Source organism: Mus musculus, chromosome 15, assembly GCF_000001635.26.
Source record: "Mus musculus strain C57BL/6J chromosome 15, GRCm38.p6 C57BL/6J".
Classification (NCBI taxonomy): domain Eukaryota; kingdom Metazoa; phylum Chordata; class Mammalia; order Rodentia; family Muridae; genus Mus; species Mus musculus.
In genome coordinates this window covers 100,184,605-100,210,749 of record NC_000081.6, presented here as the reverse complement: position 1 = coordinate 100,210,749, position 26,145 = coordinate 100,184,605, and the positions used below count along the sequence as shown (strand labels likewise).

The 26,145-nt window shown below is 48.1% G+C and overlaps 1 protein-coding gene across 7 annotated transcripts in view; it reads right to left on the bottom strand.

Moving 5' to 3' along the window:
• Positions 1-26,145, bottom strand: part of Dip2b (disco interacting protein 2 homolog B) — a 181,849-nt gene that overhangs the window by 8,725 nt on the left and 146,979 nt on the right. For all 7 annotated transcript variants that reach the window (XM_011245629.3, XM_011245630.3, XM_011245631.3 and 4 more), the window contains 14 exons: positions 24,408-24,609; positions 20,609-20,718; positions 20,414-20,494; positions 19,640-19,763; positions 16,789-16,910; positions 14,848-14,959; positions 11,700-11,809; positions 11,160-11,290; positions 8,394-8,562; positions 7,448-7,618; positions 5,606-5,667; positions 4,296-4,353; positions 2,918-2,992; positions 994-1,171 (listed from right to left, as the gene is read on the bottom strand). In XM_011245629.3, coding sequence (XP_011243931.1) covers positions 994-1,171; positions 2,918-2,992; positions 4,296-4,353; positions 5,606-5,667; positions 7,448-7,618; positions 8,394-8,562; positions 11,160-11,290; positions 11,700-11,809; positions 14,848-14,959; positions 16,789-16,910; positions 19,640-19,763; positions 20,414-20,494; positions 20,609-20,718; positions 24,408-24,609 — 1,705 coding nt within the window. The remainder of the gene's footprint in view (positions 1-993; positions 1,172-2,917; positions 2,993-4,295; positions 4,354-5,605; positions 5,668-7,447; positions 7,619-8,393; positions 8,563-11,159; positions 11,291-11,699; positions 11,810-14,847; positions 14,960-16,788; positions 16,911-19,639; positions 19,764-20,413; positions 20,495-20,608; positions 20,719-24,407; positions 24,610-26,145) is intronic.

The following is a 26,145-nucleotide window of genomic DNA, read 5'->3' as shown; positions in this document are numbered from 1 at the left end:
AAAGAGCTGTAGATCCTCTAACTGCAGAGAATGGAGATCAGCGTGGCCAGGTTCAGCTGAGCAAGCACAGGAAGGAAGACAGGCTCCGCAGACTTTTTATGGAAAGTAAGATTTCTGATCTGATGATGAAGACTGGTGTCAGGGTTGTTATCTATGTGCCAGCACTGAAGGCACCAACGGCAGCACATCACACATCACTCCGTGATGCAGAGGACACCCACTCTTCAGTCTATAGGCTCACAGTCACAGAGTGAACCTGGCTAGGGACCGCAACCCTCACTCCCCCATGAAATATGGTGAAACAATCCACACTGTTCGGTTCAGAAGAAATGGCGAGACCCAGCCGAGGCCTTGATGGCCCAGGGTGCTCTCTATCAGCTCTTCCATAGAGTGGTGAGTGGTTTACACAGCTCCAGCGCCAGCCAGGAAGGTGGGCAGCAGAAAGCACAGAAACAAACTGCAGTGAGCATCTGTGAACTCTCTGACAGAGCACTGCCAATAAGCAGGCTTGGATCCACTTCAGAAGCAATTCTCAGGCCAAGCATGGTGGTGCACACCTTTAGTCTCAGCACTCCAGACACAGCGGCAGGTGGATCTCTGTGAGTCTGAGGCCAGCCAGGGCCAACAACAACACCCCCCAATCCCCTCTTGTGGGTTGTGCATGTTCCTATTTCCCCTGTCCTAGGAGCTTGGTCAGCACTGAGTGCCAGCCCTAAGAGAGCTCTATGCTGCCTGGGGCATCTGCTGATCCTCAGGAGAGTCTCTGGGGTTACGAGCTGCTCTAATACCCTGTCCTATGATACTCGGGGCAGTTTGAAGGGGTTCTCTTCCAGATAGTCCTCTAAGGACAAAGGTTACTTCAAATGAGTGTTGTTACTTCAACTATATGTTCTAGAGGCACAGAGAGGGAGGGGCTCTATACCCCAAGGCAGGCCGAATAAGCTTTCCAATGATGTGAACAGGCAGCTGGGAGAGAACAGGGCTAGAAGATACCTCCAGTGGCTGCAGTGAGCTCAGTCCTGCGGACAAACCCGAGGTATCCTGTCCGGGCCCAGAGTGTCTGGGCAGCATCTCCAAAGCTCAGACGGGTATTGAAATGATCAGCTTGAAGAGTCTCGCTGTCGTAGATGGTATAGTAGCCACTGGCGGTATGGGGGCTATTCACCCAGATCTATAGGAGAAGGAAAGATGACTGCATTAGTTCAGTTCTTCTGGGACAGATTATTTGAATTAAAAAAACAAACTAGCCGGGCATGGTGGCACACGCCTCTAATCCCAGCACTTGGGAGGCAGAGGCAGGCGGATTTCTGAGTTCGAGGCCAGCCTGGTCTACAAAGTGAGTTTCAAGACAGCCAGGGCTACACAGAGAAACCCTGTCTCAAAAAACCAAAAAGAAACAAAAACCAAAAAAAAAAAAAAAAAAAACCCCAAACAAACAAAAAAACCAAACTAAGTCATTTTCACATTAACAATACAACCACAACAGTATGTAGCTAACATTTACCTAGTGTTTACTCTATGAGGGACTTAACTGGCTTGCTCTCCATCAGTTGTGACACACAAGATGGCCACATGGTTGTTATTTTCACTATACAGATAGAAAGACAAGTCTAAAGATTTCCCTAGACTAGAAAGGAGCCTCTACCCTGGTGGCTGGTGCCAGAGGCTGTGCTCTTAACCACTAGGTTGCACTGCCTCATTGGTTCATTTCCCACCAGCTTCCAGAGTTCCGCAGAAACACTAAGGCATGGTTCCACACTTGTGGTGTAAATGTGGCACAAAGCTTTGTGGATAACACCACAGGTCACTGAGTTTGGGGTGACACCTCAGGATACTGAGTTAGGGTGACACCACAGGACACTGAGTTTGCAACGTCTACAGGGTGACAGCTGGCAAAAGGATGGCACCAGCCACTAGGCTTGTGAAACCCTGACAGTTTTTGTGTACTGCAGATACAGGTAAAATGAATTTAACTGTCACAAAGGTTCTATTCCTTATGTGAGGCGCATATCATCATTACTAAAACAGAGCAAACAGTCTGACCTTGAAAGGCTTGTAACCAGCTGTGGTGGTATGAATGAGAACAGCCCCCTAGGCTCACAGATGTGAAAGGGTAGCCACCAGGGAGTCGCACTATGTAAAAGTATTAGAAGGATTAAGAGGTGTGGCCTTACTGGAGGGTAGGCTTTGAGGTTTCAAAAGCCCAGACCAAGCCCAGAATCTGTCTCTGCCTACAATCAGGATGTAGCTCTCCACTACTGCTCCAGTGCCTGCTTGCATGCTGCCATACACCCTGCCATGATGATAATGGACTAAACCTCTCAAACTGTAAACAAGCCCCCAACTAAATGTCTTCTCTTGTAATAGTTGCAAGTTCTCTTAGTCATGGTGTCTCTTCACTGCAACAGAACAGCAACTAAGGTGGTGGCAGGGGTGGCTCTCTGGTACCTACACTTCCAAGACTCCCCCATTAAACTATGGCTCCATCAGCTTTCCTCAAAGATGTGGGAAAAGAGTGGAAGAGAGGCTTGAGAATATTCCCACACTAAAGCAAACCCAACACATTGCGGAATATAACATTTATGAGTATTTTAAAATGTATACATGGGGCCCCTGCAGTCCCAGCCCTTCACAGGCGGGAGCAGGCAGGATTTGGCCAGTTTGCTTTCAAGTAAGAGGACAGCAGTGAACAAATCTGAGACTATTTCTAACCAGGCTGGATTCCAGTCTCAGCCTCCTCCTTCTGCCCCTTTCCATCGCTAGCTTTCCAAAAATCCAGGATTCCCAATAGAGGGAATGCAGTGGAGTCCAGTTCTGTTGGCTCAGTGTGTGACCTCAAATCAGCTGATTTCAAAGTGAAAATGAGATTCACACCTAACTCTCCCAAGTGCAAGTCTCCAATGAGATTCACACCTACCTCTCCCAGGTGAGAGTCTCCAACAGGTCCTTTGGTCTCAGGATTGACAATAACTACTTTTACTCCAGGTAAGATCTAAGAATCAAAGAGGAAATACAAATACTCAGTTCAACCAAGCCTCGTACCTGTGGCTGTGGCTTAGCTTACTGGTCTGAGGCATGGCTTCTAACCCCAAGCCCTGCAATCAACCAATGACCTCTAGGAACTGGACTAGAAATGGCAAGAGCTAATGAAGCAGCCATCACTCAAAGGGTCCTGAAGTGCTTTTCTGTTTGTTCCTGGTCAATCTTTCTCGTCTTAGTAGAGATGGAGGATCAGTGAGTTCCACTCTGAAGCTAGAACAATCCAGACTGCTATCTCCTCAGAGGGTTGAGAAACTTCTGCTCAAGGCCACAACAGCAAGACGCTGGTAAGTATCTCAGCCATTCCCTTTTGGGTAAGCCTTTCCAAAGATAAACTAGGAGGAGAACTTGGAGACCACTCCACGGGGAGCTCAGACTACAGTGGGGAGCCACAATAGGGAGGAAGAGAAACATATGCTGTCTGGGCTCATGGATGAGGGCTCACCTAAGATGATTCCACGGTAGTAGTGTAGTTCAGCAGTAAGCCACTTGCCTACTATGGACGAGGACCATTCTGGGCAAACAGGCAAGAGAGTCATCCAGCCATTTGGGTTACTGTCTCTTGCCCTGTTAATTTTTTAGCTTGGGTTTCTAAAGCCTGAGACTTACTACCCAGGTTTAAGTATCTAAAACCTAGAGGAAGGGAATAAAGGGTAGCCTCGGCCTACCCTCATGACATGATATTCCTGCTTCCACGTGCTCCCAACTGCAGACATGAGCAATGAATGGCACAGCCCACACACGCAGTTCACACAAGCCCCCTGTGTTGTGACATATGCTGGAGAGTAGGCAGAGTCTCCTTTGGGTTTCTTTCTTCTCTGCCTCAGGATTCCTAGGCAGGACCCTGACACATCTTCTCAATTCTGTCCTCTGTCTGGACAGTTCAGGGTGAGGGATGACAGAGGGGGAGGTGGTGAGGATGGAGGGGATAGGGTGAAGGGATGCTCAGAGTAGCTGCTAGCTCTCTAGCTCTCTTTCTCGAAGCTCCTCTCTGTCCTGACTTTCAGTGTTTACAGACAGAGCTGGCTTCCTCAGGTGCTGCCCCTCTAGCCACTTTGCTGGCTTATCAGTAAGAATGGCGTGTCCATGGGATTTAAACAATCTGGAGATAAGTGCACATCTGGTCTTCATGCATCTGAAACCATCCATTAAGGAAAGCCTATGGGCTTTTCTCTAAGCTTGACTGGACTCTTCTCTCAGGCTTCAGCCCTCTTCCTCCATCCCAGCCTTCCCCAGCAGCTAGCAGAATAGAATACCTTTCCAGATTCAGAAAGCAGGAGGCTCTGGGGGGCACCCCGTTCCACAAGACGGACCCTGTAGAGAAACAGGGGTTAATGTCTAGTCTTTATAAAATGGGGTTCACTACTGCAGCTACCTCCTCAGGATGTCTAACTGGCACCTCTGCTCCCAAAGTGGGCTTCTCACACTCCACACACTTGATGCTCTGGGTCAGTTTACTAGGTTTCAACAGCAGCTCCCACTGTAACAACCTGTTCCCAGGAGTCGAGAGGCGAGCCTCTCCAGGGAAGGAGACCTGCCGTCAGGCCACCAGATATGTCAGCAGGTGGAGTGCTGCTGCTTAACCGTGACACCAAGTACTGTGACTCATGTCCATGACTCCGGTGCTGGGAGGCAGAGACAGGGGAGTCTACGAGGCTGCCCAGAGAGCAATCTTCTCAGAATTGGCAAGCCACAGGTCTCAGAGATTGACCCTGTCCCAGAAAACAAGGTGGATGGTCCCTGAGGAACCAAGTAACACCACCTAGGGTAGTTTTCTGGTGCGCACATATGCACGCATGCTCACACACACACACCCAGCACGAGTGTGGCCTGGGGTCTCTGCCTAGGCACACTGGGGACTAGCCACCAGCCTAATGTGCAAAGGGCTCCGTATCTCAGCATCACGCTGTGGGACAAAACTTAAAATCTCAGTGAGAGAAAAAGCGGCTTCACAAACTATGGACTCAGATTAAGTGTTGTGTCAAAGCCCTGTCCTGGCCTCACGTCTGCCTCATTTTTTTGAACTGCAGAACAAAGACACTATCTATTGTTTGTTTTCTTTTGTTTTTGTTTTTGTTTTTGAGACAGGGTCTCCCTGTATAGCTCTGGCTATCCTGGAACTCAGAGATCCGCCTGCTTGAGTGCTACAGTTAAAGGCGTGCGCCCCACACGCAGCCCCACAAAAGTATATACATTTATAGCTAGAAACTAAGATTACATTTTAATTATAGAACAATACAGCAAGCCAGGCATGATTCCTCATGCCTATAATCTAGCAGAATCAGAGGCAGGAGGATGGCTGTAAGTTTTAGGCCAGCTCAGACTATATAACAAACTGGGGTTTCAAATCCTACTCCACCTCTTGGGTGATGAAAAACCAACCAAGGCCTAAAGCTAATGTCAATGAAGCAACTGTGAGAACTGAAGCTTTTTTTTCATAAACAAAATTCCTATTATTTACTAATGACAGACATGAGACCTTCCCCTTCCTGCATCACCCCTCAAGATGTAAACAAGAGCAGGACAGGGGTGCTGATGTTGAGGTCAAGCTCTGTGCTCACCATACCTGTCATGTCTCAGCGACTTCAGATCCACATACACAGTTGTTGGATCCGGCCCTGAGGTTCCCTAAAGAAGAACAAACCAGCACACTGTTTATTTAAAGCCTGAACGAGCTGTCTCTCTTCCACAAATGGGAAATGTCTGCTGTCGGAGAGCTCATTCTCACTTTCTCTTTAACCAAGTGAGCCATAAAAGGGGGAGCGGGGAGGAGCCTTGGGCCTGGCAACCTCTTGGCTATCTCTGCAGCAATGAAGCAGTACCAAGCCTGGGGAGTGGGTTTGGGTAGTTCCCTACCCAGGGCTCAGAGCAGGGGCTGATGAGAGCAAGGGGCAGGATGGGACTCTACAGGGAAGTATGATGACATTTCCTGCAAGCCTCTTGACCTGGGTCACTGGAGACCAGAGTCTTAGTCACCCTCTCTTCCCCTTGGCTATGCATGCATGCACTTGCCTCATGAGCTGCCAAGCACATAAAGTCAGACTGTTCTAGATCTACCCAGAACAACATGGCAAAAGATGCAGCTTTATTTTTAGAAGGCAAAATATGGGGGACAAGAAGGATGTATATTAATTAATTAATGACATTAAAATAGGACTCAGGGGGCTGGAGAGATGGCTCAGAGGTTAAGGGCACTGACTGCTCTTCCGAAGGTCCTGAGTTCAAATCCCAGCAACCAAATGGTGGCTCAAAACCATCAGTACAGCTACAGTGTACTCATATACATAAAATAAATACATCTTTAAAAAAAAAAAAGGGACTCAGGGAGGTTCCTGGAGCACTCTGTACTAGGAGAGAGTATCACATGGAGGCCACTGGCTTGCTCTTGTCTGAGTGCTTCCCTAGTAATCCGCTGACCTGTAGGCCAACCCTGGGCAAACAAAGGCATCATTTTATAGATGAACATAGGAGATGCAGCAGGCAAGATAAAAAGCCTAAATCTCCACAGTGACCCAGCAGAACCAGTCTCAGGCAGAGCAGCATGGCCTTGAAGACACTACAAGGCCTCACAGTCTACTCAGGGGGTCAGAAGACTGAGGCAGGGAGACTGCTGTGAGTTCATGGTCAGGCAACTCTGTCTCAAAGACCCAGCAGCAGCAACAAGAACTTCATGGTGCTGGAGCTGGTCTGGAACTGCTTGTTTTCAAAATGCTAAACATTGGATCTGGTTGCAGTCAAAACCAGCACTTTCCCCCATACACCAAATGATGTGTAAACTTTGCTTGTTTTTAGTCTCTGACTGATTAAACAAAAGTGGCTGACAGCCAATTACTTGGAGAATAGAGTAGACAAGGCCTTGGTTCCTAGGCTTAGGGGTCACAGGTAGGGACCACGAGGGAGGAAGGAGAAAGAAGACAGGAGAGCCAGAGGTCTCCATTAGACAGGATGGACTAGGACATGTGGCCAAGAGAAATGCCTCCTGAGGACAGTCAGATGGAGCAGAAATAACCCAGGTGAGACTCAAACAGTAAATAACTTGGGGAGTCTAGTTGGGAAATGGCCAGTCTAGTGTAAAAAACATCACCCAAGGGGGCTGGAGAGATGGCTCAGGGGTTAAGAGCACAGGCTGGTCTTCCAGAGGCTGTGAGTTCAATTCCCAGCAACCACATGGTGGCTCACATCCATCTGTAATGGGATCTGATGCCCTCTTCTGGTGTGTCTGCAACAGTGTGCTCACATACATTAAATAAATAAATCTTTTAAACAGCAAAATCAAAACATCGCCCAGTAAATATGCTAATGCTGATTAAATAAATCCATGTAACTCTGACTCAATTACTGTGGGACTCGTAGGGTCATAATAAGAACTAATAGAATTATTAAATACCACACATCAACATGGTGTTACCTGTAAACATATTGCTACATTGACTCTGGATCCAAAAGTGGTGCTGACAGCTCGAGGGGACAGACCGATGTCTTTGAAGAGCTTGGAGAAGGACTGCTGAAGGCTGACACGGGGCCGCTCCTCTGCCACCACCACACAGGTCCGGATGCAAGAAAGATTGATCCCTCTGGTCTGCAAGAAATTGGTGTCAGAAACATAGTTAGAAAGATCCCTTCTTGTTCGGGAAAAGCCAAGGGGTACCTTCTGGGCCCAGACACAGAGAAAAATATCTTTCAGAAAGGAAATGGCCAAATGCCTAGGTACTATCACCTACAGCTGATCTACTCCATGCCTTTCCTCTGGGGCTGAGGAGGGAAGCACCAGGCTAGGATGCACAGGCCCTGGATTGCACCATCACCTCCACAAAAGAAGGGGGGTACCCCAAAACCCAAGCTTTTAGGCTTCTCTTCTCAGCACTGTACTTCTGTTCTAGCCCCATTCCCTTGCATTTCTCTCATTCCCTAGTCTGCAGACAGCTAGCTCCCCACCACCTGTGTTAGTCCTTGGGGTGCTACTTCTCTGTTAGGGAGGGAATTCAGTATGTGACTTCCTCATACCTGGCCACTGGATGCAAACATGAACATGGACCCTGTCCTTCAGGGAGTGCCTCATCTCCAGTGTTCTGGGGTCCTCATTTTGCTGGGAAGAATCTACCCGCAGTGAGTTTCCCACATACTGTTATATAAATAGATCCTCTCCCTTTCCACACAGAATAAAATTAGCTTTGAAAGAATGCACTAAGTTAGGAAGAGGGCCGTTCAAGTCCCTGCCATTTACGAGCTATCCACTCAGTCCTGGACAGCAGGAAAGGGCAGCGGGCATGCTGAGTACCCTGCTCCGGCTGCAGCAGCCCTGGCCTGTCCGTCAACCCTCTAAGGACCGGTCACTCGCTGGGCTTGCTCCTCACCTTCAGCACCTCCACCTGGTTCCCCAGCCCTTTAGTGCACAGCTCCATGACTGAGTAGGAGCAGAAGGTGTCCCTGATCTTGTACTGGTTGACAGTGGCGAGCCAGAGGAAAAGGTTGTTTTCCAGCTCCATAGGAGGGATCAAGACGGACTGGTGACCCGAATACACACTGCAAAAAAGGAAGTGGAGAGTGGACACACTTACCCTCAGCATCGTACCTAGCAGGGCAGAGACAGCAGAGGGCCTTTAGTACAAGGCTGACCATTCCTCTCATCCCTTTATAACTCACAAGACACGTGACCAGAAAACAAGGCAGGCTACAGTAGGTGTGACACAAATTCACAGGAAGAGCCAAGAGCACAGAAGTAAATCAGTTCACTCAAACTGAGAAAGCAGGGGTGGGGTGCAGCACTCAAGAATGAGTGTCTAGAAGTAGGGGTGGGCTGGGAAGGCAGAGGGGCAGCATGTAGTACAGAGCATGCATGGCATTCCTGGAGCAGAGTGCAGAGGGATTATCTGAAAGGCTGGAGCAACTGTGAAAGGTGGCTGCTGGCACACGGAGGCCAGTCTTTTACCCTTAGAGTGTGGCTGTGTTGTTATAAAACCAACATGGAGGAGGACTTGGAACTGAAGCCCCAAAGGCTGGGAGAGAGTTAGGAGGGATGGTACTCGGGGTGAGGGATGACGAGGACTGACTCACAAAGTGTAAGTACAGCAGGGCAACAGAAGGAATGTGGGGGTCACCTGGAAGGTCTGCAGCCATGACAGCTAACCCTAAAAACCCTGGACCAAGAGCTCAGTAACCACAGTTAGGGTCTGTCTGGGTCAATTCAGTCCAGAAAAGGCCCCAACATCTGTCTTTCATGTAAAATGGGGAATCTGCCAGGGTATGAAGATGCAGTGATCCCATAACAGGAAGCCTTGGGCAACCTTCCATTTTAGTCTCTCAAGGGCTAGAATCACAGGCGGGAGCCACTGTACCTTGTTCTTTCCCTTTTTCAAGAAGAGTTTTATTTCATTTTATGTCTGCCTGCCTGTCTATTTATTTTGGTTTCTTGAAACAGGGTTTCTCTGTGTAGCCCTGGCTGTATTGGAACTCACTCCATACACCAGGCTGGCCTAAAACTCAGAGATCTGCCTGCCTCTGTCTCCCAAGTGCTGGGATCAAGGGTGTGAACCACCACTGAGATTAAAGGCATGCTACTGTAGCCACAGACAGCTGTGGTGCTGGGAGTACGAGCCCTCTGAGAGTAACAGCTCTTAAGTGCTCCTAGGTGCTGATGGGAGCACGAGCCCTCTGAGAGTAACAGCTCTTAAGTGCTCCTAGGTGCTGATGGGAGCACGAGCCCTCTGAGAGTAACAGCTCATGAGTGCTCCTAGGTGCTGATGGGAGCACGAGCCCTCTGAGAGTAATAGCTCTTAAGTGCTCCTAGGTGCTGATGGGAGCACGAGCCCTCTGAGAGTAACAGCTCTTTTTTTTTTTTTTTTTTGTTTTGTTTTTTTTTTTTTTTTTAAGATTTATTTATTTATTATATGGAAGTACATTGTAGCTGTCTTCAGACACTCCAGAAGGGGGAGTCAGATCTCGTTATGGATGGTTGTGAGCCACCATGTGGTTGCTGGGATTTGAACTCTGGACCTTTGGAAGAGCAGTCGGGTGCTCTTACCCACTGAGCCATCTCACCAGCCCGAGAGTAACAGCTCTTAAGTGCTCCTAGGTGCTGATGGGAGCATGAGCCCTCTGAGAGTAACAGCTCATGAGTGCTCCTAGGTGCTGATGGGAGCATGAGCCCTCTGAGAGTAACAGCTCTTAAGTGCTCCTAGGTGCTGATGGGAGCACGAGCCCTCTGAGAGTAACAGCTCATGAGTGCTCCTAGGTGCTGATGGGAGCATGAGCCCTCTGAGAGTAACAGCTCTTAAGTGCTCCTAGGTGCTGAGCATCTCCCCAGCCCTTTTCCCTTTTTGTGATGGAGAGTTGTTAGACAACCATGCTTGCCTTATGATTCTCCTACCTCAGCCTCCACAACTTCTAGGATCACAGGTACATGTTACCATTCTTGGTCTTGTTGAATTTTTCCAAGTGCCAGAAATAACTTTAATGTATAGACAGGTATTGGAACAACTGAACCAATAAGCATTATATGCAGTTGGTATGTAGATGGAAAGTTGAAGATGACACCTAAGTTTTTACTCTGGGCCCTGGTGGACAGCACTACCCAGATGGAGATGGGGACAGGAGGAGGGTGCTGGAGGAGTGACAGGTACTTGTGAGACATTCTTGGGATCTGCACAGGAAGTGGAAAGGCAGGCCTGAGATATGTGTTCCTGGCAGGCAGTGAAAAGAGCAGGGACCTGCCAGTCCTCAGGAAGCAATCTGGTCAGGGCAGACTGCTGCGTTCCAGCCACATGATGTCACTGCCTTCCACTAGGCCCTTCCTGCCAAGCCTAGGGGGCACATTCTGGCTGTCAAACATGTCATACTTCACCCGAGAATCAGCTTCTGACTTGGCTTTGCTGCTAAAACTAGGATTATAGGATGGAGCAGAAAGCAGGTATGGGAACAGCGCCATTTTCTGGGAGGCAAAAACCTTAGCGAGGAGAATAAAAAACAACTCAGATAACACTAAACAAACATCAGCAACACACAAGGTGTTTAGATTTTGGAAATAGCAGGATTTCCCTCACAGTTCACCAAGCCAAGTGAGCTAAAGGAAGGGTGAGGTGGCCACAGCCCCCAAAGCCCACATTTGGGCTTCTCCATCCTACCTGCAGAGACACCAGAGTGCAAAGCCAAGTCCACAGTAAGGGTCAAGGCAGATGGCGATCTGCCGGGAAGAGTACAATTCGCACTGCAGCTTGATGGCTCTGCAGAGAGCATTGACTGCAGAGTGGGACATCTGTGAAGCAAGGGACACAGAAGGACGGACTGTCACCCTGGGCAGAGAAGCTGCGCTCACCAGCCTCAGCTCCCCCAACTCTCTCTTCACGTGTGGGTTTAACTGCTTCATAGCCTAAGAAGACAGGTTTCTACTCCATAGTTGACAGTGTCATGGCGACCAAGTGAAGGCTGCAAACTGACTTTACTATTTAAAGTGTCTGGCCCCAGCACTTCATCGTGCAAATCCTCTGGGATAACTTTCTCCGGAAGAGCTGGTGCTCAGATTTAAATATAGCCAGGACACTTGATCCACCCACTGGCATCTGGCACAGCCTCTGGCCTTCCCCAGCTGAGGTCCCCAGCAGTGGTCACAGCTGTGTACTGCAGCCTGGCAGCTCAGCAGCACAAAGCAGGCATTACTGCCTTACCTTCACCCCTGTGAGCATGCCAGTTGTGGAAACGCTGAAATCAAGATACGCCAACATCTCAGGAGTGGGCGGTTTATACAGCTGAGGTAGCCGTTTCCTGGGTAAGTCATCTGCAAAGCACGAAGAGATTGGCTGTAAAGTGGACATGCTAGAACATGGACACCATTGCTCCTTCACCATTTCTGGCTTCCTAAGGCCGAGCCAGCTCTGGGATGTGTGAAGGCCTGAGCTTTTGTCACCAATCCCGCAGCTCATGACAGTCATCTTCAGCAAGGCAGGGCTGTGATGCCACTAGGCAAAGGGTATCCACAACTCCATACTGTGTGACTTCTTCGGCAGACGTCTCCATAGCTAACAGCATGGTAAAAAGCAGTGTGCTAGTGCTACTCCAGAGGTAAACCAGCTGTGTCCCAGGGTCACTCCCTCATGTCACCAGCTCTGTGTCCCAGGGTCACTCCCCCCATGTCACCAGCTCTGTGTCCCAGGGTCACTCCCCCCATGTCACCAGCTCTGTGTCCCAGGGTCACTCCCCCCATGTCACCAGCTCTGTGTCCCAGGGTCACTCCCCCCATGTCACCAGCTCTGTGTCCCAGGGTCACTCCCCTGTCATCTCTTCTACTTTTCTCTAACATAGATCTCCAGAATCCCCACCTTCACAGTGCTCCTGCAAAGTAAATTCAAAGGAAGCACTTAGCCTCTCCTTTGTGAATTCACTGATTTTGTGTGTGTGCTCACAGGCACGCAAGAGTCTCCTGGAGAAGTAGGAAGGAGGCACGGATCCCCTGGAACTGCAGTTACGGGATTGTGAGCACCATGTGGGTGCTGGGAATTGAGCCTGAGTCCTTGCAGGAACAGCAAGTGCTCTCACATCGGAGCATCTCTGCAGCTCCCACATGAACCACTTAGAAAAGAACTGTAAATACGCTCACAATGCAGTCGCTATTGTAACACTTTGTTTTTTTGTTTTTTGTTTTTTGTTTTTTTTTTGGTTTTTCGAGACAGGGTTTCTCTGTGTAGCCCTGGCTGTCCTGGAACTCACTCAGTAGCCCAGGCTGGCCTCGAACTCAGAAATCCGCCTGCTTCTGCCTCCCGAGTGCTGGTATTAAAGGTGTGCGGCCCCACGCCCGGCTAACACTTTCTTATTAAAACACATCACTTGCAGTTTAGTATCTTGTACTAATCGTGCATGTGTGACAGTGCTGACTGTTATCTGACAGGATGACAGGACTTGGAGTCCCCTGCAGTCCCCTTCTAGGCACATGTATCAGAGATTTATTTTGATGAGGTTAGCCTCTGGTCATGCTTATGAGAAAGAATCTTGATTAGGGAAATCGAACTGAGAAGACCACTGTATAGGGGCATCACAGCAAACCAAGAGCTCCGTTCCTGAAGCACATAAACATGAAAAGGCTGGACCCACAAAAGCATCCATTACTCTTTTCCTCCTGACCGCAGGGGCCATTTGACCAGCTGCTGCCCCAAGTTCCTGCTGCTTAGACTCTCCACCACGGCGCTGTGGTGTGAGCTGTGAGCTGTGAGCAGAACACTCTTTTCCTTCCTTAAGCTATTTTCTCATAAGACTTTACCACAGCAACTTTAAAGGTGAGACAAGCCCTCCTCTAGAGGGAGTTACTGTCTTTCACTCATTAAAATACCTCTCCCGTGCTGGGGACACACTGACTCACGTGCAGAGCCCTGCGTGCACTCACTTCCAGTACTGCAGAAAACTAGATTTGGTGGGATATCTCTGCCTTATCCCAGATTTTCTTTGTAATTCCAAGTCAAACAAGTCAAGATGTCTGTAGTCCAACCACGCCCCTCTGATGCTCTTTGGCTTTCTTGGTTAAGAAACAACAGTGAATTTTAAACCTCATGCCACAGGGTGCCTACTGCTGGTCAAGCCAAAGACTTCTTTAGCAGGGTTTAGCAGTCACCACTGCGGCTGCACACTACAGCTGGACACTACTGCAGTCTCTATAAACCTCATTTACAGAGGCTTTGGCCCAAGCGAAAGAGGAGCTCAGAGCTGCAGCGGCGTCAGTCAGGATTTAAGTCTTATCTAGGTGCAGAGCCCACACCGTCCTGTTCCATGAAGCCTCCCATGTCTTCCCCCACTTTTTAATGTGAATAGCAGCTAACATGTATGCACATTCTGGTTTCCACATTACATCACATTTGATATGTTTAGGTACAACGACAGTATTTTAGAATGGGTTGTACAAATGGCATTAATAAATGAAGCTCAGGCTGGAGCCCAGGTCTTCTAACTTCTAGTCCATGGTTGGTTTTGGTTTTGGTGTTTTAAAAAGATTTATTTATTTGTATGTATGTGAGTACAATGTCACTGTCTATAGACACATCAGAAGAGGACTTTGGATCCCATTACAGAGGGTTGTGAGTCACGATGCAGTTGCTGGGGATTGAACTCAGGACCTCCAGAAGAGCAGTCAGTGCTCTTAACAGCTGAGCCATCTCTCCAGCCCCCACGGTTGTTTTAATTATATCACATTATAAGTCAAGGATCAGACTGTCTCAATACTGTGTGTGTGTGTGTACACATGTAGGTGTGTCTACATGCACATGTGTCAGGTATGCGTGTGTGTGTGTATGTCTCTGTGTGTCAGTGGAAGCCAGAGGTTCACTTTGGGTGTCATTTCTCAGGAGTCATCCACCTTGGTTGCTGACACAGGGCCTCTCCCTAGGACCTTTCCTTGGTCTCAGTACTTCATGGACCTACAGACACCTGGCCATGAAACAGAACCACCTTTAGACGATGTGAGCAGCATCATTTTTGTCTTTTTTTTTTTTTTTTTGGACAGTCTCTCATGATGTAGTATATCGTGGGCTTGAACTAGTGATCCTTCTGCCTCAAACTCTAGAGTTCTGAGATTATAGATAAAAGCCATCACATCCAGCAAGATACTTTGTTTAAAGAGCATTTAGCACATTATGGGCTGGTTCTTGGACTTGGCTTTACCGTGTCGTCTGTGTTGGTAGTACACATTTGCTGGATATCTGGCTTTGTTCTGTGTCAGCAGATGAAGGGTGTTAAGGCAGGAAAGCTGTGTGGTGTGAGACTCTAGGAAACCTCTGGCAGTGAATGGCAACTGCCCTGAGCAATTCCCTCCCCCACCCCATCCCAGTTCACCTGTATCAATGATGGCTGGCCAGGTTTTCACATCCACAGCTGCCGCTGCCTCTCGAGACTTGAGCAACCTCATCAGAGTTTGAGTGGTAAGGACACACGCTGCCTTGCTGACCTGGAAACACAGGCACAACAGTAAAGAGCAGAAGGCTTAGCATTGGTGATGCTAAGAGGAGCCTGCTCACCATCCTGAGTTGTATAACTGTTTTTTTTTGTTTTTAATTTTTATTTATTTATTTATTTATTTTATTTATTTTTTTTGGTTTCTCGAGACAGGGTTTCTCTGTATAGCCCTGGCTGTCCTGGAACTCACTTTGTAGACCAGGCTGGCCTCGAACTCAGAAATCCGCCTGCCTCTGCCTCCCGAGTGCTGGGATTAAAGGCGTGTACCACCATGCCGTTGTTTTTGGGTTTTTATTTCAGAAAATGTGTCACACTTAATTCTACCAGGATGACAGCCATGTTCTAACAACAGAGGCTGCTGCTAACAATGGGCATACTCTCAGGAAGAACCCTGCTATCCTAACCTTTGTAACGACAGAAGACCGAGACATAGATCCTGTAGTGCTGAGAGAAGGGGAGGAGGTGTGAGAGCTTAGAATTGGGGTGCAGCGGAGACAACAGTCTGAGGCCATGGAGCCAGACAGAAGTGCCCACTGCTCAGCAGTTCGAGGAGATGCAGTGACCTACTTTCACCCACAAAATGAGTCAACAGAAAGAGACTCCCAATGCTTCCCCAGACCTCAAGGTAGGAGCTAACAAGGACATTTGCTTTTCTGAATTAAACTGTATCGTCTATGATAGTGTGTCTTATGCTGAGGCTGAAGCTACTGACTCGACAGCAGCCCTCGGAGAGACAAACGCCCCATCATTACAACTGTCCGGCCTGTCAGTGCGCTGGCCCAGGCTGCCTTCTGCTAAAGGTCTCAGTATATCAAACAATGTAGGTTTATTCCATTTCAATTGTCATATATTATAAAGACTTATGTGGGGCAGTGGCAGCGCACACCTTTAATTCCAGCATGGGGGAAGCAGAGGCCGAGTGAGTTCGAGGCCAGTCTGGTTTACAGAGTGAGTTCCAGGTCAGCCAGAGCTACACAGAGAAACACTGTCTCGAAAAACCAAACCTAACCAGATCAGAAAACCTCCTAGCACCTCCAGAACAAAATTCAGGGGTTTCTGTTTGTGTTGCTAAGGAGTAACAAGTGCTGACCACTGAGCCATATCCCAGCTCTGCAGAGCTTTTTAAAAATATTTAATTTTTGTTTCTTTGAAAGCTTCACACAGTTTTACAATGTGTCTTGTTATATCCACCCTACTATCTTCTCCCTCATCTCATTCCCTCATCTCATTCCCTCCCAGCGCTCTTTAATTTATCAGTGACCACACTCCTAAACACAAGTGACTCTCCATTCTTGGGGTGGGGCCCTGGGGGTTCCCCTCCCCATGCATATTTTAATGCTAACTAAATATACAAAATTAACCCAAAAATGACCTGACTGGGAGAACCTGAAATGAAGAATTATACTGGTTCTTACGTAGGACAAAAGTCCGACAGGTAATAATGTATTTTATTTAAGAAGGAAATAGGGGTCACCTCTATGGAAAAATGACTGAGCAGAGAGCTCTCCTCCTCAGGGTTTAGGACTAGCATGTATAGTTCCTATCCTACCCATCACTGCTCTCCGAGTCTCCTCAAAGACTTGGAGGCCAGATAAAAGCAGAGGAGAAAGCTGTAGTTTGCTTTAGTGTGCTGTTTGTTTGCATGAGTGTTCACAGCCCCTGCCTCCGCCCTGTGCTGGAATCACAGGTACACACCACAGCATGAAGGGAGAGGTTTTAGGAGAAAAACCTGACTACTTGACACTAAGGAAGCAAGAAGTGACTGCAGAAGTCTTAGTTGTTTGAGTGTGGATTCTGGAATGGGATCAGACAGGCACTTACATCAACGACCATGCGTACTGTGGGCAAGGTAGCAGTGAGGTTCTGCGCATGAGGGGGCCGCACGGTCACAGGTATACATCCTGCATACAGGCAGCCGTAGAATGCAGCAATCAACTCGATGCCTATGAGACAGAGGACATTGTCAGGGGAGTCACTTAGCTGCAGCTGTCACCAAGGAGCTAAACCCAGAGCCTCCGAACAGTCAGGCCCAACCAGGTGACATGTGGGCTGCATATTAGGTCTCTCCAGAATGATCTGTCAACCTCTGGGATAAGAGGTGTGAACCACCATACCTGGTTCATGTAGCTTAGACCATGATTTAAATAAGATATTGACAAAATTAAAGTTTAATAATTAAGAATAGAAAGTCTAGCACAGTGGCTCATACGTGGCATTTGAGATGTTGAAGCAGGCATAATTGCCAAGGGTTCAAGATCTGCCTGGACTACATAGCAATAGTTAAAAGCCAACCTAGGCTAAAATGGAGACCATCTTTAAACACACACACACACACACACACACACACACACACACACACACACACACACACTTGGGTTGTGTTGGCAATTGAACCCAGAGTTTTGCACATGGCTAGTGAGCTACATCCTCAGGCCCAGCAGTGAGCTCTTGGAAGATGCTGGAAGGTAGGCCGTTATCATTTGCTGTACTTAGAAATCCAGGGTATTTAAGGAAATAAGGACAGAGGAGAGGTGAGGATCACTGAGCTTCCCCTGCACAAAAGCTGGTGCAGGAAAAGCAACCGGACTCCCTAGACTGTGGGTCAGTGAAGGCGGCTCAGTGCTATGGGCAATCCTGCCACGGCAATCCTGTAGACTGAAGGCAGCTTCACGTGAACATACATGATGCGTCCTCCCGGGACAGACGTCTCTGAACAGCATAGCAGGAACCACAGAGTGAAGGAGAGGAGGGGAAGAGACCAGAAGCAGTGAGGTGGAGCAATAGAGACAGACTAGCAAAGGACTCTGGGCATTCCGGTCAGAACAGACGGAACAAAGGAGGGACATGCAAACGCCATTGTGCTTTGTTTTTTCTTGTGTTTGCCTTTCAATTCAGATCTTTTACCTAAGACTCTGCATCCTGGGCTAGTGAGACACTCAGCAGGTAAAGGCACATGCTATGCTCCCTGCACGCTATGCTCACTGCACGCTACGCTCACTGCCGACCTGAGTTCCATTTCTGGATCCCACAGTGGAAAGAGGGAAGCAAGTCCTGAAAGTCATCCTCTGACGTCCATGTCCTACACTGACACATGCCACACACACAGTAATAAGTAAATAAACTCTAAGAATGACTGTTTATACAACACTTTCACCAACGAAATTCTATGTTTATCTTACAAAGAGACAGTTGTATTCCAAAGGATGAAAGAGCCACAGTGTCCCCATCAGTCATAGGGTGAAGAGGAGATAAGTCCCCAGAGCCTTGGCCTGCGCTCTGACCTTCATTACTGACCTTCTTCAGCCCCCTCACTCCCTTTTTAATGGACGGGATCTCAGCATGTTGCTCAGGCTGGCCTTGGCTGGGAGCTGGGAAAGTAGGCGAACACTAGCATGCCTAGCTTGGAGGATGCCCACAGGCCAAGGAGTCTTCACTCATCTACTCAGTCCCCCAATGCTTACTGGAGCCTATTCATTTCAGTGTGTGTGTGCACATGTAGGTGGAGGTCAGAGACTGATGTTAGACTCCTCTATGTCCTCTTGTATGTATGTGTGTGTCTGTTCCTACGTATGCACCTGTGTGTGTGTGTCTGCAGAAGCCAGAGAAGAGCATTAGACCTGGAGCCCCAGGCAGCTGTGAGCCACGAGATGTGGGTGAACTGACTCTGGTCCTCTGGAAAAGCAGCAAGAACTCAACTACGGCTCCATCTCTCCGGCCTCTTCTCCTTATCTCCTTTTCTTCCACGGAACCTGGAGCTCGCCTCATGGCAGCACCAGCTGGTCACTGAGCTTCAGGGTCCCTGTGCCTCTGCGGCGTTAGTACTGCGTTCCCATGCCAGTTAGGTTTGTTTGGTTTCTCATTGGGGGGGGGGGGAGCGCGGGAGTTAAACATTTATTTTTGTGTATTTATGTGTATCAGTGCTTTGTCGGCATGTATATCTTGCACCACAAACTCACAGGACCCCTGGAGGTCAGAAGAGGCAAGAGATATTCTGAACTGGAGTTTCAGTGTTGTGAGCTGCCTATATGTGCTGGAGGACAATGTGTGTGTGTGTGTGCGCGCGCGTGTGTGTACATACATATATATGCATATATATGTATATGTGTGTATATACATACACACACACACACACACATATATATTCTACCTCCCAAGGGTGGCAGGTGGGTGCTCCCAAGCCTTGCTATTTTTTGTTGTTGTTTGAGACAAGTCTCAACATAAGGTCCTGGCTATCCTGGAACTCACTATGTAGACCAGGCTGGCCTTAACTCAGAGTCTCAACCTCTTGAGTCCTGGGAATAAAGGTGTGTGTTACCATACTCGGCTGCTTATAAGTCTTGTTATACAGCCCTGGAACTCACCATGTAACTCTTGCTGCAACCCCCTGAGGACAGGAATCACAGCAGTGTGCTGCCATGCCTGGCCTGGGCACCTTTTATGTAGGAGGCACTGACAGAAACAGAAGGGAATTAAAAACAGACAGAATCTCAGCAGAGCTTCCACACTGCTTGACTCAGGGTACAGCCTGGGCCACACCCGTGAGAACAGCACGTTTGGTGTAGGAACATGCCGGCTCTGTGGTGGTGGACAGTGTCCCTGAGTTCCTGTCCTCTCCTGCTGTGTGGTATCTAATAATACAGTTCGGAGTCCAGTTTACCAATCCCAGTCTTACCAGGCGGGTAGAGCAATACTACATTGTCCCCTGCATTCAGATGTCCCTTGTCACCAAGTACTGAAGCGATCCTCTCTGCTCGCTTATGAAGCTGAAGGCAGCTGGCTGTGCACACAGTAGTTCCCTTCAATACAAGAAGGACAATCAGGATAAGTTCAGTGCAGAGACAGAGACACACACAAGTACAGTCACGAAGACATTACACTCAACAGGCTTGGCTTCTGGCTGAATTATCGGCTGAGACAACTCCCCTGGAAACAAAAAATAGGTGTGGATTCCTCTTTTTCGTGTCCGAGGTTCGAAGGGTATGTTAATTATCTTAAACCAAATATATTTACAGTCTTTCTTTCTTAGTGTTTTGTTAATCTATCTTCCTTTCCTTTCTTTCTTTTTTCTCTCTTTGCTTTTTTGAGACAGGGTTTCTTTGTGTACTCCAGGCTGTACTGGAACTCACTCTGGAGACCAGGCTAGCCTCAAACAGAGATTGGCCCTCCTTTGCCTCTGGAGTACTAGGACTAAAGGCATGGGCCGCACTGCCCAGCTAACGTTTCTTTCTTTCTCTATTCTTTGTTTTGAGACGGTTCTCATGGAACAGGCTGGCCGAGGCTAAGTAGTTTGAGGATGATCTTTAACTCCAAATTTTTCTGCTTCTACCTCCTAAGTGTTGGGATTGCAGGCATGCATTACTATGCCCAGTTATGTGGCTTGGGGTTAAGCCTAGGGCCTTGCCCATGCTGGGCAAACACTCTCCAATCTTGCAAGTGATTTTAATACCTTGGCATTTAACAGCATGAAGAGGACATGGTCAGGAGTTGCCTGGGCTCGCCACTGCAAAATCTCTGCCAGGAACTGGTGCTAAAATCACAACGCAGAAGAAAGGACTCAGGGTCAGCAAGTTTCAAGGATTCATGTAATAGTTCCCATTGCACTCTGTGTTCACAGGGACGAGCCTGGCCGAATGGGGCTTACCTTCCTCACCAGGTCATTCTCTTCTATTTGGCCCAGGTCCCTTCCGGCAGCCTGTGCTATGCGTTTACCAGCAACCAGATTCCCAACCATCACAGAAGCAGGGCCTACACCTGCAAACCCAAACAAAACCAACCTGAGAACAGTGGTTCAAGTTACATACTCCCAAAGCATTTCCAGACTGGCCTACACTGGTTCAAAAGTTCATTCAGCAATGGCCAAGAGCCTGTATTCCAGTGAAAAAGGTACCAATATGTACACACTGTGGACAAAGCAGGGCAGTGGGAAGGACTGGAGAAAGATAAAATGGGGGGTGGGGGGAAGGGCACACAGGCAACGACTGAACTGAGATCTACAGAGACAGTTGCACTCCACAGTCTACAGTTCCTATGTCTCTCTACAAGAAGTTATCACCTACAGGATATAGACTGCGTTCATTAGACACATGAACAGTGCTGGGCAAGCAGACAGTTCGGTGGGTAAAGGCGTTTGCCGCCAGGTCTGATGATAGGAAGTCCGTCTGTAGGGCCACAGAGTGGAGAAGAAAACCCAGTCCTTCCTGCAGCTTGTCTTCTGACTTCTAAATGTATGTATGCCATAATGCGCGCACGTGTGTGTGTGTGTGTGTGTGTGTGTGTGTGTGTGTATCTGGGGGGGGGGAGAGGGAGAGAGAGGGAGAGAGAAAGAGAGAGAACTAGAGAGAAAATGTCATGCATACTGTAAAGAGGCTATGAGAAGTACTTTATTAAAAGTAAACAATGAGATGGGGAGCCCACGCCTTTAACCATCTGTGTTAGAATAAGGCAGTCAAGGGTCATGCGCAACCGTGACCTGCTACTGCAGTGAAAAAGTCAGCTGAAACAAGCAAGTGAAGAAAGGCTCACGTTTCTTTTGTACTAATTCAGCACCTTTCCCAATAGAAACATGAAACTTTCTTAGTATGGGTAGCGGGTCATGAGGCGTGCGATCTACTGTACAGTCAACGGGGAAAGTCCCCACAGAGCAGCCTGCTGCCAGCTGGATTCTGAGCAACGGTGGTGCTTAGAGCAGCCTGCTGCCAGCTGGATTCTGAGCAACGGTGGTGCTTAGTACGCAGTTCTTTCATTTGCAGCATCTGCACGACCTTAAATATACGGAAATGGCACCAGGCTCACTTTCAAAAGTAAATATCCAGGCGTGGTTCACTCACACAAGCTTCGCTAGCTGTCAGTGTTCTCAAACTGCTCTGCTCTCGGTCTCAGCCACGAGGCCTCAGGAGGCAATCCCAGAGAGAGCAACACTGGAGGCTACGGAGCTGGTCCTTAGGAGGGCACCTGTTGCTCTTTCAGGACCTGGGTTCAATTTCTAGCACCAATAGCAAGGCTCACAGCCATCTGCAACCCAGTTCCAGGGAATTCTACACCCTCTTCTGGCTACTTTGGGCACTGCACTATGTGATACATAGGAACAAATGCTGACAAAAATACACACAAAAAGAAATTTAAAGGAAAACTTAAAAGTCTACTGTACCTGTAAGAACATTTTAAAAGCATCTACTCTAACGTGACTTTTCATTGAAACACCCTTGCTCACCAGGAGACGGTGGGCATCTGTGTAATCTAGCAATGGGGAGGCTGAAGGCAGGGTGACCACGCCTGCCAGGGTGACACAGCCAGATCCTATCTCAAAAAACACAACAGCCATACCATTACTTAAAATATGATTTACTCACAGTAAATAAATGGAAGACTTTTAACGTTAAATAGGCTTGATAACTTTTAGCTTTTAACATTTATTTATTTATTTATTTATTTATTTAGGATTTTTCGAGACAGGGTTTCTCTGTATAGCCCTGGCTGTCCTGGAACTCACTTTGTAGATCAGGCTGGCCTCGAACTCAGAAATTCGCCTGCCTCTGCCTCCCGAGTGCTGGGATTAAAGGCGTGCGCCACCACGCCCGGCTTTAACATTTTTTAAAAGATTTATTTATTTATTATATGTAAGTATACTGTGGCTGTCTTCAGACACACCAGGAGAAGGCGTCAGATCTTGTTACCGGTGGTTGTGAGCCACCATATGGTTGCTGGGATTTGAACTCATGACCTTCAGAAGAGCAGTCTGTGCTTTTACCTGTTGAGCCATCTCACCAGCCCAGCTTTTAACATTTTTAACATAAGCAATGAGACTTAAGGTGTAGACACATTTGTCCTTGTGTTTCTTCAGTGCTGGGGATTGAATCCAGGGGCTTGCACACACTAAACCCACACTCTTCCAGCTAGCCACCCCCCACACAACATGCATGCCACGTTTGCCATAGACCTATGCAGATGATGTTCTCGAGACCCTCCTTCTGCAGTTTGCTTCATTTTTATGTTTATGTCTGTGAGGGAACATGAATATAGCATGTGTGGGAACCCAATGGAGACCAGAAGAGGGTATCTGATCTGCTGAGGGTACACCTGATCCGCATGCTCAGATCTGAACTCAGACCCTCTAGAAGAGCAAAATGAGTCTTTATCACTCAGCCACCTCTCCAGTTCCCATTTACGTTTCCTGAGTAATGAGGAAGACTGATTCAGACTCTTTAGAACAGGAGCCCCAACAACCAAGAGCCAATGAATGAGCACACAGAGCAGAATGCCAGCCTCCATAAACCTTCTGTTCCCACTAGCAGAACCCGCTGTTGCTACAATACGGTAGCTGATGCCAAGTGGTGTGGCTGGACTTTGGGATGGCAGTACCCGCAGTACTCAACCAGTACACTGTACTGGCATCTTCACACCAAGCTGCAGAGGGAGTTGTGGGCTCACCTCGGCTGCATCCCCGCACCCCTGTGCCTGCTGGTCACCTTTCAGCAAGGTCACCACACAAAGTGCATTCAAAAACCACTCTTTCTGCTTCATCTTCTTCTCTCAATGCATTTGAAGGCCTGGGGTACCTGGAGAGGCTGGATCTGAGCTCCAGTGTTTCCAGGCACACAGCAAGCTAACCAGACTGCTCACTCCCTTCTCTATTAATGGAAAGATGTCAGCACAAGCTAGTGAGATCAGTTCTAAGTCCCTTCCTCTTTCATTGAGTCCCTTCCTTCCAGCTAGCCACACCCCACACAACATGTATGCCACGTTTGCCATAGAAGTCCCTTCCTCTTTCATTGAGACAGGTTCTCACTGTGTAGCCCCGGCTGGCCTGGAACTTACTATGTAGACCAAGCTGGTCTTGAACTCACAGAGATTTACCTGTCTCTGCCTTCCAAACTGGACTGACATACATTTGATCAGAACTGGTTACTGGGAACCGTGCCTTAGCTTTCTCCCAGCCCTGGAATGTGAGTCTGTTTAGACATCAGGCAAGAAGGGGATTTGTGTATTTTTAATTTTCCAAGTGGCAGTCTGTATTCTTTTGCTTTATATCTTGAAAATAGCAAACACAAAGCATGCTGTTTATCTTCTATTTATAATCTAGAAAATGTCTGTTCTCTTGTAGGCCCACATCAAACTTCAACAGCTCCAAGGAATGAAAGCTAATTCTAGGCATGGGATTCCCACAGCAAATCAATACCTTACAATGGCACCAAGAGCTGCAGGCTCAGCTCTGTACTAATGAGCCACGTGACTTTGTCTTTGTCCCAGGGGAGCTATGATCATGGTGCAGACTACTCAGAAGTAGTGTGTCCCCTACCCCACAGCAGGCTTGCTGGCTGCTGGTCAGCTTCTATGATTCTTGTGTTATCAGTCTTGCAGAGTCCACGCCCACACACTACACAGTGAAAGGCGGGCCTCTGGAAGCCGCACTGTGACGGCACAGCTAGAAGCCACATTATTACCTGGTTGCTTTTGTCGGGGCTTTGGCAAGTTCGTCACACACGTATGTGGGCACATGAGGATATTACACGGGTGTAGAGAACCCTCCAGAAAGAGCTGTTTTGTCTGGGATATATGGATTCCTCCTAGTGGGGTTTTTGGTAACGTGTTAGCTGGCACCAGGGCAAGACAGTACACGCCGACTTGATGGATGCTGTCGATTGCCTGGAAAACACAGAGACACATCCAGTGAGATGCTCTGACAGAGCCACTGTTGTATACCTTGTTCCGCATTGCATGAGTCTGGTACATCATTATATTCTCACATGTCCTGCCCACACCTCCTCTCTCCAGCCTGCTACCACCTGCAAGGTATACTTGACACCTGGCTTCCCTTCCCACAATCCTTTGAGCCCTTCCTTTCAAACTTGAGCTTGACAGAATGGTTCCAGTAAGGAAGGGTGACAAGAAGGGGTCTTCCGCCATCAACCAATACGCGACCCAAGAATACACTATCAGCATTCAAAAGCGCATCCATGGAGTGGATGGGCCTCCAAGGAACTGTCTGACGTGTAAATGTGCAGTGAAGCAGACAGGACTTCAGGTGCTCCACATTGTATCTTGTCTATTTGTCCAGAAAATGTAATAAGGATGAGAAGTCACAGACAAGCTCTTTGTGCTGGCACCTCGTGTCTCTCACCACATTTAAAACAATGCAGTCAACCTGGATAAGGACTAACCTGCTGAATGTGAAGTAAAGTCACAGAATTGAGGGGAAGAGGGGGTCTCTTATGTGGATGGCTGTGGTGATGTCACGATGCCCACAGCCTCCACCTGGAAGCCTGAGGCAGGAGTCCAAAGACACCATTCCCAGGTAGACAGGCTGGGATTACAGGCATGGACCACCTTCCTAGCCTAAAATGACTTTCCATAGGATTGCAGTTAAGTTCCTGTAGCCACTTTCTTGGTTGTGTGTGCACTCTGCCCTTGTGCTCCAGAACTTCTGAATAGCATAAGCAGGTTTGTGTTTGAATATGTGTGTCATGAAAACACTTCTCTTTTTTCCTAGTTAAAAAAAAATTGGGCTGGTGAGATGGCTCAGAGGATAAGAGCACTGACTGCTCTTCCAAAGGTCCTGAGTTCAATTCCCAGCAACCACATGATGACTCACAATCAACCGTAATGAGATCTGACACCCTCTTCTGGTGTGTCTGAAGTCAGCTACAAGTGTACGAATGTATATTAAATAAATAAGGTTTAAAAAAAATTTATGATAGCATGTGTGTGCACATGCACTTGCTGCAGTGACCTGGAAAGGCCAGAGGGTAGCGCTGTGGGGTCAGTTCTCTCTTTCCACCTTTACTGGGTCCTGAGGGTTAAACAGATTGTCAGGCTCCAACTGCAAGTAACTTTATCAGCTGAGCCACCCTGTTGGGCTCTTTAATTCATTTCCGTTTACTTTGGGTACATGAGTGTTGTGCCTACATGTATGCCTGATGCCCACAGGACACTGGGGTTACAGATGGCCGTGGGAGCTGGAATACAAAGCAAGGTGCTCTGGAAGAGTAGCTAGTGCTCATAACCCATGACCTCTCTCTCCAGCTCCTTACTATTGCTGCTTTGTGGCAAGGATTTACTAGGCAGCCCATAGTGGTGGCTTTGAATGCTAAATTCTCCAACCTCCTCCTTCCACGTGTTGGGCTAAAACAAATCTGCATGTTTGCCTCTTAGCTTTCAGATAACTAGGTACCAGTCCAGCTC